Raw genomic sequence first — 18,610 nt, 5'->3', positions numbered from 1 at the left:
CTTCCTTAAATACTCATCCAACTTTATCACAGGTGGTAATCACAGTCTGGGGGACGGGGTGGGGCTCTTCTTTTTTTCTTTTTCTCTCTTTCTCTCTTTTTTTCTCTTTTTCTTTTCCCATTCTCCAGTGTGGTCCTGGTGAACAGGGCTTGGTCTGTATCTGCTGGGGTCTACATGCTGCTAATGAAAGCCTACATTAGATCATTCTACTGCTACAGCTTTGACCCTAAAGAGTCCACTTTAAGAGTTAGAAATGTAAAAGCTAGATAGGAAGTGCTGGGCTGCAATGCTACACCGCTCCAGGATAGCTGGTTCCCCACGCAGCGCATGTGGAGAGGCGAAGTGTCCAAGAACAGGCTTTTACAACAGGCGCCAGGCTGCCTGCCTTGGCCAAGAGGAAATGCTGAAGACAAGACTATTTCCTAAGTCCTGCTCCTCTTTGAGATTTTCTGAGGTGGCTCTTAGGAATACTCCTCTTAAGCGGTCACTGGCTTGAACCCAATCTTTAAATAACCTTCTAAAACAGCTAGAGGAGGATTTTCATTCACTAGCTCCATGCATACCAGGTGGGAGATATTAGTTCCTTGCCAGCATACCAGGGGATTCAAGGTCTCCTATCATAGGGGAGGGCACGAACCATGCAAAAGCTCAGGTCGGAAGGGTCCTAGCAGTCCCTTTCTCTTCAGTTGAAACTGCTTAAATATTCTCCAATAATTAAGTAAGCTTATGACTCTTATTACATTTAATGTTCCCTAAGGGAATAAGGTGTGCAGAGGCCTTGATCCACTATATTTTTAAAATTTTCTTGTAGGGGTTTGAATCTGTTTTCTCCTCCCCTGCACTCTGTCCTTAGAACAAGGCTGTGGATACTCTTTTTCTCCAACCTAAATAATAATTCAGGAAACAGAACAGTGTTTGTCAGAAGGAATGAGGGGGGAGACTGGGGTGCCAGCATGGGGGCTTGTACCACTTTAGGATGCTTCTGGAAATCACTGATCCTGTAGTATATTGGATCCCAGTTCAGTGAGACCTCCTCTCTCTCCTGTGGCTTGCACAGGGCCAAATGTGGCAACCAACGTGCCTTGAGACTGCGGGCTCATCATGACCCCCAGCTAGGAAAGGGTGGGCAAACACCCATTGGTAGCACCAACCAGTTGGTAGGAACCTGATAAACCTCAGATGTGAGCGAGCTGCCAACATACTCAGCCCCATCAGGAGGGAAGTACTCCTGAGTGTGCCCCAGCGCACAACTGCGTGATTATACAGGCATCGCCATGGCCAGGAAGCGGCCAAATGGGTGACCTGATAATCTGCAACTTTTAGTTGCACATCCAGAGGGCTAGTTAGGTGCCTACATCCTAAGCCGTTTTGTTTATTGGACCTCAAAGATGCCCCCTGGCACGGGAGTTGCTCTCGCCGAGGGTATGTTCTGCTGCACCTGCATTTCTGCCAGTTGGTGTTAAGTACCTCCGCACTGACTCTGCCCCACATCGGATGGTCCCACTCAGGTGTGTTCCCTGGCTGTTAGGTTTGAGACTGTTGGGACATAGAAGCAATTATTTATCTCTGTGTAAAACAAACTTTTAAGTATGACCTAACTTAACTGCCTACCTGTAAGGGAGGCTGCACAGCTGAACATGCCAAACACAAAGAAGCAAAACAGACACCAAACCCCTGCCTCATTTACAGGGCTCCTTCCCCAGCTGGCTTCTGAGGCTCTCAAATCTCTGTTACGGGGAGCCTGCACATCTATCCGGAAGCTGAAATCTCCAGCAGTGAAGCAGGGCAGTAGCAAAAGATTGAGCTCACACTTTCCAAAAGATCAAGTAGTGAGGCCTTGAGCCTAGAAATGTAATCAAACCCTGGGGAAGAGTTTGGCGAATGTTGGGATCAGCAGTGCAAGTGCAAAGCAAAGCTGGAGAGTCCTTGAGCATCTAAGCTAAGCACCAGGCGCTGCCAGACCGAACTGACAACCAGTCTCTGCTGAGCAGCTCAGGAGTTACCGACTGACTCTCTCCTCCAGAGGAGATGCCTAGAATGGAGTGACCTGACCTGAAGTAGCTCTTTCTTCACTGTAAAACCATCTGATCAAAAATCTGTTGGGCATCAGGATTTCTACTTCACCTTAGTATCATGTGCATCAATCCTCTGTAAAACCACTGACAACCACTCTTACAACACCATGTTACTGCAAGGGAGAATCAAAGAGTTGGGAGTGCTCAGGATGAGAAGAGCTGCAAGGGTCACACTCCCCAAATACCAATACATAATTGATAGTATATGCATTATTGTATTTCTTTAAGAATATAAATATATAATGAGAATTTCCACCAAAAGGCCATATTTGTATTTATTTAGGAAACAAGTAAGTTGAATTCTGCTAGAATCTCTCCATACAACGGATGCTCCAGGAGTCGACAGTGCACAGATTTCTTGGAAGTGCCACGTTCAGAGCAAATTAACAGAGCCTTAAAAGCCAGTTTCAAGACAACTCTCTCACAGACACAAGGTATTGGCTGTGAAACAGAACATGAGACAGAGGCATTGTGTGACATCAGGTAGCACATTTCTGTTTATTTGCCTTTCTTCAAGAACTCTAACTCACCATTAGGCAAAGGAGTGCATACAAGATGTACAGAAAAAGATTAAAAGAGACTTCTTTATCACTGTATTCTGTGGCATGAAGGCCCACAGACTCTGGGTTTGTTTTTTTTTTTTTTTTTAAAAGGATATGTTTTTACTCTGGCTGAGGTGTTACAGTTCAGAGAACAACCTGCCGTCTACAGGAAATCTCTTGAGAAAATTAAAAGTGAACACAGCTATTTGCTAGGTTGTTTTACTGAACGAACACTTCCAGCTGCACTAATAGCATTTTACCAGACACTTGTCAGCTTGTGAACTCCTAAGTTTATAAAGACAATAGGAAAATCTGACTGCAGAGTGAGGGGTACAGGGAGAAGTGGTTGGAGTTTCTTCCCCCTCGCAGTAGATTCCCGCCTGCTGTAAACTTGTGTTTGTGTACTTCAGTACAGCTGTGATGACCTACAACAGAAGTTCTGCCCTAGACATATATAGCTTGCCCATAGTCTGACTCAATGCGTTAGTAACTTCCAAATATAATATTAAAACCCAAGGTTTGTCTCCCAATGTCCTTCACATGATGCTCTGTCTGTTTACATCCACATTGTATGCTGATGAATTGGAACAGCCTCGGCCAAAATCAATAAAAATACCTTCAGAATCAGAGTCGATTGACTCCAAAATCTGATCCACTATGTTCTCAGGACTGGAAGAGGGAACTGGAATCAAGGAAGGGTCCCTGTTCAGCTCAAAAGACCTATGTGGGTCGTCCATCGAGTGGAAGAGTCCTTTCTGTTGCTCAACTGTGCTGAGTTTGCTAGAGCATTGCACTGACCCGGTGCTGGGCCTCTCCTGGTCTCCTGACAGTGAGCTTTTCGTGGCCGTCATGGAGCTCTTGGAACCGTTGTCCATGATGGTGGTGAGGTTGGAATACCCCTGTAGCTCCAGGCAGGAGGTCATTTCCGAAACAGAGTGCCTTCGGATGCCTGTTCCATTGGCAGCCATGCCCTCGGTTTCATACTCGGCCACTGGTGTCAGCAGTGGATTGTTGTAGCTTTTCGATCGCACCACAGGGTTCTTGGCAAGGATGTCACCCGATTTTGAACGCCTGAAGAACCGCTTCTCTGTAAATAGAGAAAGATCCAGAGTAATATCTACAAAGTCTCCCATTTTTGTGGTACTAATAATTTCAAGTGTTCAAAAGAAAAGTCAAGGCCTGAATATTCATGAGCTTTTCTTGAATGACAAAAACTTTTTAAAAATAATACATTTTGACGGTTTTATAGATCCATAGGATTCAGACTTCCTAGATTTCTTTAGCACATTGAAGACCCCAAACATATCTTTACAAATAATATCTGAGATGCCTTTATATTCATACAACTTCAGCAGCTGGAGTAAAACAGTAAATATTGTGGGAGACCTGATATACAATTGCAAATACTTTCTTTAGACAAGAACAGAAAGTGCAATTCTGTTCTTGTTCAGCCTATAAAGGTCATCACTAATTTCTAGTAGTTGCAATCTAACTTTTCCACCCACCCTGGGAAAATCGGGTCTCTTCAAATTTGGGGCACAAGGATTAAGACAGGCAGTCTTATTAATAATTCTGGAAAAACTTAAGATTCAAAGCATGATTTGGAGATGACACAAGGAGAGAGCACCAAGAGGGTTTGGAAACGTTAACTGGAGGGCAGTGCCCACAGCAACCTTTTTGGGAAACAAACCTGCACTCAATCCGGCAGTGATTGTATGAATGCTGCTGTTAACCAAGTGGGCTCTTTCCAAAGAATGAGCAGCAGGTGGCAGCAAGTCAGCACGGAGATCCACCACTAGTGGTTTAGGGCTGGAGTGCTCTCTGGCAGCTAGACCAAAATGATCATCATGAAAACTTTTTGCAAACTTCATTGTTCAGACTCACTTGTGCATAAAAAAAAAGTGGTGTGAATAATAGGTCTCACTTTTGAAGCTTTCTCCCTGCTACTCTCACTTCGGCATCCCCATGAAAGGGGCACGGCTGGAGAAGTGAAATGAGTTACATGCTGGAAGTCAACCACAGCCACTGCATTGTCAGCTTTAAATTAAGATGCTTGTATATGTTCCCCTCCAAACCACGCCATTTCCTTTACAAATATCACTCTCTTCTAAAACTATACTTATGTATAACTATGTGCTTACCTGGACACAAATTCCAATCATATGCCGTACTACTAAAAAAGCCAGTTTCTGTACTTAAGATTGTATTTTGCAGTTGTGTCTGCGTCAGCAGTGAAATCAACGAGCCAAGTTCACTTTTGGACTTTTTCTTTGTTAGGCGTTTGACCCGGCAAACAGAAAAGGTTCCCTGGGGCTGCCCTGCCACAGGAACTCTGGCTTTTTGGTCACACCAAGGCTTGGCTGGAGAGGAAGGCTGGGTGTGCTGGCCAGATGGGGAAGAAAAGGGGTCAGAGGCCTCACCAGTCCCAAGGAAAATATGTCACAGCTTTAAATCATACTACCAAAATAGATGGACAGAACTAGATGTGTTAGTTTAAAAGCAGCAAAGACTTATGCACTCTGCTCCCTTGAATCCAGGTTCACTGACTACAGTAAGATCTATTCAGGGGTACTGCCACAGACCACAGCAAGGGGAAGTGCGCAGTCCACCAAAACCTTCCTGTCTTCTGCAGTCATATAATACAACATTTATTTCCTAACAACCCACTTCACTGGAGTTTTATTCTCTTTGGGTGCATTTTTTCTGTCCTGACATACAGAAGCTTGTATTCAGAAAATGTCAGTTTGGGGCTCCATTTAAATGCTTGTGGCCTTTTAACGGCAAGCAACGAATACAAAGGAGTAATCCCGAACCATTTTGCATACATAACTGGCCTCCGCTTATTCACATAAATCTGATTTGTTTCTTAAATGCCTACTGCAATAAAACCATTTTTCCATTCAGCTTCCGGGGAAAATCAACTACCTTATTGACCATTTCTGACAAGCAAACAGATTAAATCGACTGCATCGAAAACAAACAATTGAACTTATTTTCCCCTCTCTTTTCTCTATTGAAGCAGGCCATCACAGTATTTACATTAAAATACTCAGGTACTACCACATTTCCTTTTTCATTTATGCTGGTAGTATCCCCCTTGCATTTACAACAGATTGAATTATTACGTGGGACATTCAAAAGACCTTCATCTAGGCCAAATCTTGCCTTCACAGAAGTCACTGAATGCTTCAGAACTCAAAGAATCATAGAAAATAAGCTGGAAGGGACTCAAGAAGGTCACTCACTCTGCCTGTCACCAGGCAGGACCACGTTTACCTACCTTGCTCCTTTTGGATGCCCACATCCTTTTTGGATGTGACATGTATATAGCACCTCTAGCAGTGAAGATTCAACAGCCTCCAGAGGTGGTTTAGGTACCATTAGAGATTTTTCCTTCCATGTAATCTGAAATTCCCCTGCTATGTGTGGTCCACTATTTTTCTTATCTCCAGTGGGATGGAGAACAGCTTATTACCTTCCACCCTGCAGAAAGCTTTTACATGTTTGAAGACTTATCGCTTAGTCTTCTCTAAGACAAATTCCTACTCTCTTCACTGCTTTAAACAGCCTTTTATGATCTTTGTGCACTAATGAACAGACACTACTCAGCACTCTAGAGATGGCTTCTTCCTTCTTCCTCTTACCGTCCATAAAGCATCCTGTGTTAAAGCTCTCTCATTAAAAGGTAGAATGGAAATGCTAAACACACTCTGGATTTGCAGATTTATTAATGAGCACTGTTATAATAATCTGTTTTCATCTTCTGCCACTGGCAAGTTTCACTGTGACTTTGCACATTGCAAAGAGCACGGCTTTAGAAAATGAGCCTGACTGCGTTGCATCAATACTGGCAGTCTGCTCTCGTGTGGACCCTGGCCCTGTGTGAACCACGGTTTGGTGAAGCCCTCTGTGCTGTGTCAAATCGAGTCTCTTGTTATTCTTACCCAAGATACAGGAAGAGTGCGTGAAGGGTCCGTCACTGGAATACAGACCATATGTGCCCAAGTAAGGAGAAACGACTTTCTGGATCAGGGATTCCAGTTTCAAATAATCTTCAGTCACACCTTTCGACTCATGAACCCCCTGAAAGAGAGAAAATACCCAAGATGAGCACTGTCCCCTCCAACCACAAGCTTTCCTTCCTCACCAGGGCAAGCAAAGAGGCAGCAAGCATTTTCACTAAGTTATATAGCAAAGGTACACCGTGATGCAATACTGGTTTGTTACTACAGCTGTTTCCTCTTACTGTAAAGCCAAGAGATGTGAGTCCAACCAGAGAGACTCACCATGCAGGCACTGCACAAATGCTCAGAAAGAGACAGTAGCTACTTCCAGGACGTTTAAATCCAGAAAGGTACATCCTGCTTAGTGCAAAGGCAGTCAGGGAGGATGGAGGATGCAGTCTGTGAAGATGAATTAAAAACATCCCTGGACTTTTTGTTATTGCAATCTTGTACTGACTTCCTGAACGAACTACTGCCGAGTGCTGCACCAGCGGCTGGTACCACAGGGTGTCACTGCCATCTAAGCAATACCAACAGGGTTAAGAAAAAGGTGAAACAGACTTTCAGAAATATACCTTCCAGGATATTTTCAACAAGAAATATTTATAGTGAAGAGGTTTGTATCTCTTTCCTCACTCCCTCCCTGGCACTTGCCATTATCCAGGCAAAAGTCACTTTATAACTAGCATGGTAAGATTCACCCATAGGCAAAATCTTTTGCCCTTAGCTGTTAATTCTGCACTTCCACCCACAAATGGGCTTATAAGGCTGCAGAGGTGACAGGAAAACCCTGTGGAGCTGTCGTCTTCCTTCCACTTACAGCTGCAGCCTGCGTGCTCCTGCGTTGTCTGAGCAGAGCCCTGTATGCTCATGTGTAGGATTCCTCTTGCAACTCGAAGTAAATTCACATTTTAATGTGTTGCTATGTTGCCATATGTTTGACATATCTTGTTGCAGAATTAAGATCTTAAATGTCGTACTCAGCAAGAAGTTTGCTTGAATTTAGCAGAATTCCAGATTTCATAGTATGTCCCTGAATTATTGTAAAAAGAAACATGTTGGGATGAAAACCTCCAGAGAGCAATATGCAGATCAAATGAGTAAAACTGCAACACTTCCTTCAGCATGTGAAAGGATCCTGATATTCAGGATGTATTCGCTGCTCAGTGTGATTCACCAACCAGTGTCTACGGGTGACTATCAGCCTGCGACGTGTTTGTGAATGGCTTACTTCACCTCTTGGCTGCTGCGCTGCCTGAATGCCATCTGGCGTTACTTGATAAAAGTTTATGAATGGAAAATAAATAATGGCCAACAGAGAACGGTCAGAATTTGGATTCCAATTCAGCAGGTTTTAAATAATGAATAACAATCTTTGGAGATGTGCTATGTCCTATAAAACTTTGGGAGAGTCACAAATACAAATAGGAACACAAGGGCATATGCAGTGAATCTGAAAGCTTGCGAACACCAAAGTAACAGCAGAATGGGCCCACAGATAGTCAACCAATTAAAACCAGACAAAAATAACATAGGAATAATTCAGAAGACTTAGTGAAGGTGCACCTAATATTTCAAAGTCGTTGCTGGCCTATATCAGAGAAAACGTTTCAAATAACAGGAGGAAGGGTCTCAATTTTTATGATGTTGAGATCTGCTCCAGGGTTTCCCCTCCTGTCTTGCTGGGATTTAGCCAAGATCTTTTCAGCCCTCAGAAAGACAACATGCCTGCTACCTTACTACATATTCATGATCACATCAAGCTCATAACCCACTGGCAAAGGCCAGCACGTTAGGCCCTCCGCTCCAGTCTCCCACTTCAATTACCTCAGGAATCGGTCTCCTAAATGTGATATATAATACTAGTGGCAAAAGCCAGTGACATTTAGCATTGCTCATGCCCAGACTTTGTGGTAAGGCTTTATTTACTTTTCTGCCATTTAAGTATTTTTGATACTTGTGAAAGAGGGTAGCTAAGTATCAGCTGTGGAGAATGAAACCCAGTAATTCGCTAGTACCATGCTGCCCACAAAATAACTCTTACCGCTAGCAGAACTGCGACACTGTACAAGTGATAAAAGTGTCCTTGTCCAGTGGCATCTTAACACTGATTTCCTATTGGCCTTATATGCCTGCATGCCTGAAAAGTTCTTTTGGTTTCCCTTTTGGTTGTGAATTACCTGTTCTGCTATACACTCCTTCCCTGATGAACACCTCAAAAGCCCAAGCTGTATTCTGCATTGAGTGCTGCTCTGGCAGGGATACAAGGAGGTTTCCAGCAGCTCTCTTGGGTTGGGGTAGGCTCCTGGGGCGAGCAGAGAGGATGGAGACTGAACTCTGAAGCTCCACCTGCTGCAACACCCCTCCATCACGGGGCCACGGAGCAGCTGTGCTGGGGCATGGATTTGCCTTGTCCCTGCCGCCGCTGCCCTGCAGCTGCTGTGCCTGGAGAGCCCATCGGCTCACTGCTCCCAAGAAACACCCTTTTCTCTCAAAGTCCCAACTCCCTAACCACTTGCATCAGCTCCTTCAGTCTTGCTTTCAACCTTCATTCCTGCTCTCCCAAGAGCAGTGCTAATCTCCACTGCCCTTTTTCACTTCAGCCTCTTTAAGTTCCCATCCTTGAAGTGAAGAGGCCACAAAATACCACCTTTACAGTGTAAAGCCACCCAGTATTAACACAGGCTGCCATTAGCCTTATTCCTCAGTTCTGTGATCATCCATGGGATGCTTTTCAAAACATACTGAAAAGTCATAAAACATCTGGCGTCCGCTAGAGCCGTGGTGACTTCTCTTCTGCTCTGCACCTTGGCACAAACGTGCCGTATCCACCTGCAACATCCTTCCTGCGTTAGCCATTGTTCCAGGCCTTCCTGCAGGTGCTCGATGGGGCAGTTCTCTTAAACCATTTTCTTGGTGTGGAGTTTCTGTGAGAGCAGGAGTGTAACAGGCTGCAGACCATGTCCTGAACTTGTAAAAGAGTGTTTTTCCTGCATTTCTTTCTGCTGTGTTATTCAATGACAAACATCCTCTGGGCCTCTATTTAACCACATACAAGTGCATCCCAATATTAAGCAAGGACTATCTCAGCTTTCCAAACCCAAACTTTCCCTATGACCTGAATGACACCATCACTTACTTATGAATTACCCCAGCCCGAGTGTCTGCAGGCTCAGAGCAAGGTGGGGCCACCTCTGCCTGGCTGCAGCCCCTGCCCAGGGGCAGAGCGGCACCGCACTGCAGTCACTCTGTGCTGCTCACGAAGCCAAATGTCCCCTGACCCAAAGCCTTGCTGCAGCTGTGTCGACATGATACGTCTGGGAAGTGTCCTGACCCTGGGGTCCAGGCTATAGGCTGTGAAAGGTTGGGCCATGGGGTGTAAGGCAGCCCCTGCTCCTCTTCATGAGCTTTTAAGATCATGGCCCAGGAAGGAGGTAGCTGCAGGTTCATACATCAGCCCACAACAGGTTAGCTGAGATATATCAAAGGTAGTAACAGGGGCAGGGGTGCCCCACAACCCTATCTGAGGAAGTAGGGCTTTCCAATTCTGCTATTCTTCCCATTTCGCTTCTTTACTGAACCCCAGGCATGGCTGGTGCTGCACTTGATGCAGCTGAAGGGCAGCCAGAGAGGGGGCTTGCTGTGGCACCGGTGCCTCTGAGCCAGCCAGGAGTGGGGCACGGGGAACAGCAAGGCCACAGCAACAGGGGCTGCAGCAGCCAGCAGATCCCATGGCCCCGGGGGGGCTTGCAAGTCCCAGCCATTACTGCCTCACTGATATTAGTATCCAGCATAGCTGGGTTAGACAAGGGGTCTGAAATGGTAACAGACCTCCCAATCCTTGTTACCACAGCAGCATGCAAACCTCACTTCAGAGGGTACTGTAATTTGGCACTGTATGGGTCTGAGGGGGACAAGGAGCTTCAGGGGGAAGCATGGACACCTCCTAAAGCAGATGAGCTTTAGCAGGCCAGGGGAAGCTTCTGTTTTGCTTTAGCTGCCAGCTCCAAGGGTGCATTTAAACTCTTTTCTCCGCTGGAGGTTTCCACCCCATCCATTGTGCCACATGCGAAATAATTTGTTTGTGTGACACCTTCTAATTCAGTGGGAAGGCACTTCTGGTGGAAGTTTAGGATGGAGCAAAGTATGGTTATAAAGGCTTCCTATATCTATATGTAAATAAAGATAGATAGATAGATATACCTGTATAGACATCTATACATCTATTTACATGGATATCTATATATAATTAAGGACACATCAGGTCCTTTTTAGACCCTTTCCCAAATTTGTAAGCGATTGTGCTTATAAAGGCAAAATTAGCTTTAGAGTAAAGCCAACTTGGGATTGTTAACCACATCACAATAGTTTCTGAACAACTGATAGCGGGACTTAACAGTCACCAATAAAATAATTTTTAAAAGTATTTTCCTGTCATTTTGGCAACTCATGGTTCTTGTACTTACTGCTTGATGCCTTACTAGTTTGGTATGTCACTATACAGCAATAAAGCAAAAGTCAGATCTAGCAGGCTGGCTGTTCGCTTGCAGGAAGCTATGTCATAATTTGGAGGAAAAAAGAAAACTTGGAGCATTATCAGTAAAACAGAGACTCTACCCTTATCTTTAATGCAGTGTTTGCTCTGCAGACATGCAAAAACTTACTTTAAAAGATAACTGTGGCCTTTCATGAACCCAATTTCATTTTAGCAGGAGAGTTTCATGCTTCTCTGCAAGTGTGAGATGTATCTATTAAATTCCTTTCAAAGGCCTTGCCTGACCTATTTATTTCTCAATTGAGGGCCAAAATAGCTCAATATCAAATAGCTGCAAGTACGTTAGTTTTTCTGGAAGAGTGTAGCTGCTGGATCAAATCCTCATCTTGGTCACACTGTTCTGAAATGCAACAAGAGTCCCCTCATTATCTTTGGAAGGATTATAATGTAATATATGACAAAAGTCTGCCCTGCTTTCAAGGAATGGATAATGGGGATTGGAGTCCTGAATACATGAATACCACTGCAAATGGGAAACGTCTATACTCAGTGTCAAGAATGGAGACATGTATTTCTGCATGTAACACAGTATCCAAGTCCCTTACTTCATTAACTTGTAATTAAATCATTTGGAAACAAAGAATTGTATATAGTAGTTTGAAAGCATTAAAAGGACCCTAGTAGATCTGTAAGCACTCCCAGAAGGGCCATATACCCTAAAGACTACAGGTTATTGAGGTAGCTACTTTATGAAGTTACTGCCCCATCTGCTGAACTGCATCACCAGCTGCGTGCGTGCCCCCCGTTGCTGCACTCAGGTATGTTGCTGGAACAAAACTTTCCTTGTGTTTGGCAACAAAACCCAGTGAGTCAAAACCATAAGTCATTCCAGTGAGAATGGACACACCAGACTGCTCAGGTTTCCATCCCTGTTAATTTAGTAAGTTAACTACAAACTCTTACTGAGTTTTTAAAGGACACAAGGGCTTTATTTGAAAGCACAGGGGAAAGAATAAATTCATCTTTTGGCACTGCTAATAAACAGATACGTTCAGGATAGCGGGGGGGTTTAGTAACCCCACTTAAGGCCACAGCCTCCTTTTTCAATATATAGGACTTCTCTAAGCCTCAAAGTGGTCCTAAAGTGGACACCACTCCAGGCAGGCATTTAAGGACTTGAACAGTCCTCGTCAAACACAACCTTAAAACCTTCCTAAGGCTAAGGTTTATAGATTTAACCTTTTGTACAACAAAGATGGATTGCTTTGAAGATTTTTTTAATGAATGTATGTTTTAACAAAAAGTACTATTAAGCCATTATAAACAGTGTATCTAAGTGTAGGCTATTTGACTTGCAAAGTTGCCAGAAACCTAATCTCTCTTTCAGTAACATTTGCCACAATTTTTCTTACCAAAAAAAGTATCAAGTGTCCTTGCTTTATTTTACCATGGCAATGGAATAACCACAATCACAACTCTTTATTTCTACATCCTATTATATTCGTTGTTACCACCCTGCTCTTTTCCTCGTAGGCAGAGAACAGTGCTATAGCACGCATGTGGTTAGACCTGTCATCGATCCAGCTCAGTGTAAGATGCAAGCCTGTCTGCAGCCTTTGCCCCTGTGCAAGTAGGCGGTCGTTGCTGCATACTCCCTGAGGCTCCAGATCCGTCTTTTTATTCCTCACCATAACTGAAATCCTTTAATTTTTAGTAAAAAAAGACACCTAAAATATAACTGGATAGTATTAGCACTTCCAAATGAATGCTCTGAAATGACCATAAACCCTGCTGCACCAAGCCCAGCCCAGCGGGGAGCCATTCAGGCTGTGAGTTGCAAAGGAGCCCACAAATTAATCATCTGCCTCCCACCACTGTTCACCTGGTGTTGGCTACTTCACTTCCTCAGGCTCTGGTAAAAAACCCAGACATGAAGCAATCCCCAAAGACAGTCACAGCCATGAAAAACTATTTAGGCTGCTGATGGTCTGGTATGTCTCATTAGACAGCCTGGCTAAATTAGGACGCAGAGAGAGTTTTAGGCTTCCCATGCTCCTGTGAGCAGATATAGGACATCTTATGGAAAATACCTGGCTCGTGAAACCCTGGCATGTGGCAGAAAGGGAGTTGGTTTTGTGCATTGTTTGCTGCTTATGCCTCTCGCTTCTCACCCCAAAAGCTGGAGGCGAAGCTGCATGTCTCCTTTTTACCTGGTATTAGGGAGAAAAGAGGTGGCAAAACCTCGCTGTTTCAGTGGCAAAACTGGTGACAAATCCCCACTATTAATAGCCTGCCCAGGGAGATCAATAATGAAATACAGCCCCAGGAGCAGAGAATGCTCCTGGGCCACGGAGCAGGCTGCATCAGTTTCTGCCCCATTGCTCTGTGAACTACAGCCCGCTCACAAGTGCTTGCTAGCACAGCACTAAGGAGAAGAAAGATGAAATTTTGTTCCCGAGTACTCCTGGTGGGCAGAGCAGCCAGCAGCAGAAGAATGGTATATTCACCACTTCATCCAACTGTCTTGAAATCTTGGGAATTGGTGGGTTACATTGACTGAAAAATGATTTACTCTAAAAATCCTGCAATGCATCGCCCTCTTAATGGCAGGAAAGGCACCAGATCAGAGAACCAAGCACATAAATCACAGGAGCTGGAGACAAAAGAGCTACAGCTAAAGCTGTCATGTCCTCTGGCTATCAGGCCCACCCGAAGGTGATGTCTCATGCATGCCAAGAGGCTAGAAATAAACCTAGCTGCTGGCTGTTCTTTTTGCTACCTGCTTCTCCTGGCTGCTTTTTTTTGATGCTTGGCTCATGTTATTGTACTTCAGTGTCTTAGCTGGATCTCCATGTGGCTATCACTCTCTCATGCCTGACTCCTTTAGTTTTAACCCTCTGCTTTGTCCCCTTGACATCTGCTGTTTCATAATATCCCACATCCATCCTGACCTCCTCTTTCAGGCCCTGGGCAGGCCCCTTGTCATCTGCTGAGCTCCTCTGCTGTATGAGCCTCCCTGTATTCATCTTTACTGCAGGCTGCTTCAGTTCTGGACAACTCCGAGTTGCCCTAGGTAACTCCTCACTCATCTGTGTCTGAAAATAATAATAAACCACTATTAAACACCAAACTGCTTTTAACTGACCAGCAGTAACTTTAGTGTTTTGCCGAGTACTTATAAAAGGTCATAGCTCCTTTACAGTTTCTAGTTCTGACTAATAGCACCCACCACTAGTAACATCCAGAAATGGTGGTCTCACTCAGTTGCTTTTCACTTCCCTCTTTACACAGAGTATTACAGGACTATTTACCTAATAAATTATACATGAAAAAGGTAACTCCAGTGTCTAACTGTACCCTAACAACTGGACATAATGGTGGGAACTACTTCACCCCCACCTGCAACTGTAGATGTGCTGAAGTATACATTGGTCATTGATTAAATGATGTAGCACTCAACTTTAGCTTTAATGTTTCAGCTGATCAGCATGTTTACATGAGTAAGTACTGGTGTAGAAGACTGCCTCCTATTTCAATTAACAAATTGATGGAAAGCTTTTAAATGAAAAGTAAAATAGAATAAAATAGAAGTAAAAATAAAATAAATAAAACAAAATCTGTCTTCCCCCAGGTCAGGATGGGCAAAGCAAGCAGGCCTTCTGGAGCCAAGGCCAGCACTCTGCCAGGAGTGGACACGGCACTGAGGGAGGCACAGCACATCTTGGTGCTTGACGTGGGAGCAGCTCTACCACAGGGGACACCAAGCAGGAATAGCCGTAAGCCAGTTTGGGGTTTACCAACTTCTGGACTCAGGAAAGAAAGGAGTAGAAGCCAGACTTCTAGATAATTTAATGAAGTCATTTCAGCAATCATTACTCTTGGTGACTTGATGACCCAGAAGAGTGAAGTCCTCTGCCCATGGGACAGGAAGCAGCCATATATGGCTCAGCTCATGGGCAAATAATACACCCTGAACCTCAGTCTGCTGGGGCGTTCTCAGCCTGGGTCTGCTGAGGTGTCTCAGCCTGGGTCTGCTGGGGCGTCCTTAATAGCTGGCCTCCACCCTGGTCTACCAACAAAAAGCCATGACCTACTGCTGGAGCAGCCCTGACCTGGTGCTACGTGAAATGAAACGTGCCACAGGAAGTGTTTACAGGGTCAAGCCCAAACGCAAAGTGAGGTCCTGGCCTCGTGTACTGCCCTGTCTTAACCACACAGGGAAACAGCTAAGAAATGTAACTATTTTCTGCTTAAAAGCAGCAGATTCCTTGGAGGAAAGAAAAACGCATTAAGAAATGCATTTCTTTCTTTAACTGGCAACAGGTCAGATCAATATGACTGAAAGAAACACACATGCAGTAGTAATAGTCTGACAAATACTGGGTAATAATAGTTGCCCAACTACTCCCAGGGAAAACTGAAATTAAAAGTCACAAGACATACCGCAAGGCAGACACAGAATAGTATCTGTAGTGAAAACACGCATTATGCAGCAGGTGTAGCCAGCACTGCTGGTGGAGAATCAATAAGGGTATGCAGACTGCAGTGCACACCCTGGTGACCACATAAACGGCAAGATCTGCTTCTTATTTTACTCAAAGAGATAGCAGCAGCCTTGCTTGTAAGAGATTTGGAAACCAGTGCCCTTACAGGCCATGGTTACTTGTTATCCCACTTGGGCGCATGTAACACCTTTCATTGCATCATATCTAACCTTCTAAAACTTGAGCAACACAGAGCAACCTGGTCTCAAGGCAGGCATGAAATCACTATGAGGAGGAATTGGGGAGAAATGGGCCACTGGTCCTTGCCATATGCACCACTGACAGCACAGCATGTGCTCCCAGGTATGTTATGGGTCACATTCTGGATTGAGGTCTGCATCCCTCCATCTTACTTTGAATAGACACATGCACATACTTAGTATCATATAATACCTAATAATGTAATTTTTACTGATCTTGTAATGCTCGCACACAAACCTATGGCAGCAAAGTTACGTTTTGGATTACTTGGTTGAGAAGAGGCTTCAGGAGTGGTCCCCAGATGTGTAGAATTTTTGTTTTCTCTAAAGCACTGTGCCATTTTCATTGACCAAGCCCACCCAGCCTCATGCTTTGGAGGAGACCACAGTGGCTCTTGGAGCAACAACTGTTGCCCAAACAGCCAAAGCTGTCCTCCTGCGCACAGCTGTTCACAGCTGCTGCTCTTACTGCACTGTGGAGCATCATCATGCGAGGCTCCTGCTTAAATTTCTTCCATCTTCAGCTGACTTGCACAACACTCTACTGAAACACTCAAAGATACTGCTCTCATATTCCCTGCAGCAACTGCCTGGGCTCCAACACAAAATCAGGAAGCTCAAGTAGATGGATACAATGGGTTCCCTCACCCCCAACTGCCCACCTTGTTCTCTGGGAGTCAGCCCTGCAGAGTGAATCCCCCAGTATTGTAATTCCACAAATGGAATTACATTTGTGGAGCAGCATCTGGCCTCCATTTACACATGGAGTAAATGCAGACTTGTGAGTAAACTCACGGAGGTATCGAATGTGATAACGGATTCTTCTCAGCCTTTGCAATCTTGACACCAAGGGTAACACAGTGTGTAGAATCAGCCGTGCAGTGTCAGACCAAAAGTTAACTAAATTCAACATTTTCTTGCTAACAGTGATAGTAGGAGAAGTGCATGAAAAAAAAAGAGGAAATAGGGCATGCTCAGTGCAGGCTTTCTTGTAGAATATGTTAGTGCTTCTGACAAATAGTGATGTAAAAACTTGCTGCATGGGACTTTGCAGTAGCCCTTAAGCATAAACAATCTGTGCTAGAAATTATTTAACCAACAAGATGAAGATGGTCAATAACTGATGGAGTAACTAGTTTCCAGAAATAAAGAACCAGCCTAACTACTGAATCCTCTGAACAAGGGAGAGGATGGATTTCTTTGGTACTTTCACTAAGTGCTTTCCTCATGTAGTTGCAGCTTTCCTATTTATGAGGTGAGTGAGTGCAATGCTGAACCCTTCTGCTGTCCAATAGAGAAGGACCAGACTGTTGGTAACAATTATTCAACTTAACTCTGAACATTAATTGAAGTTAGTGGAACTACACTGAGTGATGTCAGCTGGCGGTCTAGCCCAAGCCAGAAAGGGTGAAAACAGGGTGAAAACATAAGACATGGAGAAAGTGATTAATTTTTCCACTTATATTGATGAAATCCTGATGTTCACAGAATCACAGTATGGCTGAGGGTGGCAGGGACTTCTGGAGTCATCTGGTCCAACCGCCCTGCTCAAGCAGGACCACCTACAGTCTGTTGCCCAGGACCATGTCCAGATGGCTTTTGAATGTCTCCAAGGAGGGAGACTCTACCACCTCTCTGGGCAACCTGTGCGAGTGCTCAGTCACCCTCACAGTAAAACAGTGTTTCCTTGTGTTCAGACAGACCTTCCTGTGTTTCAGTTTGTGCCCATTGCTTCTGGTTCTGTCACTGACCACTACCAAAAAGAGCTTGGCTCCATCTTCTTTACATTCCCTTTCAGGTATTTATAAACATTGATAAGATCCCCCTGACCCTTCTCTTCTCCAGGCTGAACCGTCCCAGCTCTCTCAGCCTTTCCTCACATGAGAGATGCTCCTGTCCCTTTATCATATTCATGGCCCTTTGTTGGACTCTCTCCAGTATGGCCATGTCTTTCTTGTACTGAGGAGCCCAGAACTGGACACAACACTCCAGGTGTAGCCTCACAAGTGCCGAGTAGAAAGGAAAGATCACCTCCCTCGACAGGCTGACGATACTTTGCCTAATGCAGCCCAGGATACCATTAGCCGTCTTTGCAGCAAGGGCACATTGCTGGCTCATGTTCTACTAGCTTCAATGGGGCTTGGAGTTTCTGGAAGACTCTCCATCCGAGAGCTTCAAGTCCCATAAAAAAGTTGAGTTAAACTCTGGGAGCTCACTTAGAGGGAATACAAGATCAATTGATTCATTTTGAAGAGACATCTGGGTAAAAAGAAATGCCCTGCATCAAACTAACTGGGAGCAGAAAGGGGTCAAGGAAGGACTGGGAGTTTAACCTTCTTGCTCCCGCTTCTAGCCCACTTGTCTGTGTTTGCCAGGATAGAAAATTTCAGGTACTTCCTCCTGGGTTTGCCTGATGATTCATGCCACTTTCACCCCAAGCAGACAACTCAGACATTTTTTTAGCCTTCAGGAAACAGACTCAGAACAGGATCAAAACTGCTTCAAACAGGGACTAAATTTTGCTTTGTCCAAGCCTGTGTTGACTAAGCTGAACCTGATGCACTTAAACTATGTGTGCCCTCTTCCCCATGGGAGTTTCTCCGCAGCAGTCCAAAGGCAGAACAAGAAAATGTGCCTGGGCTGGGGGGAAATGGAGGCCACACCTTTGCAGACTGAAACAAGCTGGAAGAAAGCAGTTTCCCCACTCTGAGGGATATCTCAGCCTGGTGGAGGTGGCTAGGAATTCATAA

The 18,610-nt window shown here is 44.6% G+C and overlaps 1 protein-coding gene across 18 annotated transcripts in view; it reads right to left on the bottom strand.

Annotated features, from left to right (window-relative positions):
* Positions 1–2,554: 2,554 nt before the first annotated feature.
* The window catches only part of PRR5 (proline rich 5), a 93,681-nt gene continuing 77,625 nt past the window's right edge, over positions 2,555–18,610 (bottom strand). For 17 of the 18 annotated variants that reach the window (XM_072876156.1, XM_072876166.1, XM_072876045.1 and 14 more), the window contains 3 exons: positions 14,068–14,211; positions 6,562–6,700; positions 2,555–3,704 (listed from right to left, as the gene is read on the bottom strand). In XM_072876156.1, coding sequence (XP_072732257.1) covers positions 3,154–3,704; positions 6,562–6,700; positions 14,068–14,211 — 834 coding nt within the window. In that variant the 3' untranslated portion in view covers positions 2,555–3,153. The remainder of the gene's footprint in view (positions 3,705–6,561; positions 6,701–14,067; positions 14,212–18,610) is intronic. The other variant, XM_072876085.1, reaches the window with a different exon arrangement.

This window comes from Ciconia boyciana, chromosome 1 (genome assembly GCF_034638445.1).
Source record: "Ciconia boyciana chromosome 1, ASM3463844v1, whole genome shotgun sequence".
Lineage (NCBI taxonomy): Eukaryota > Metazoa > Chordata > Aves > Ciconiiformes > Ciconiidae > Ciconia > Ciconia boyciana.
Note: the sequence above shows the minus strand (reverse complement) of the source record. Positions and strands in the feature narration are given on the sequence as shown.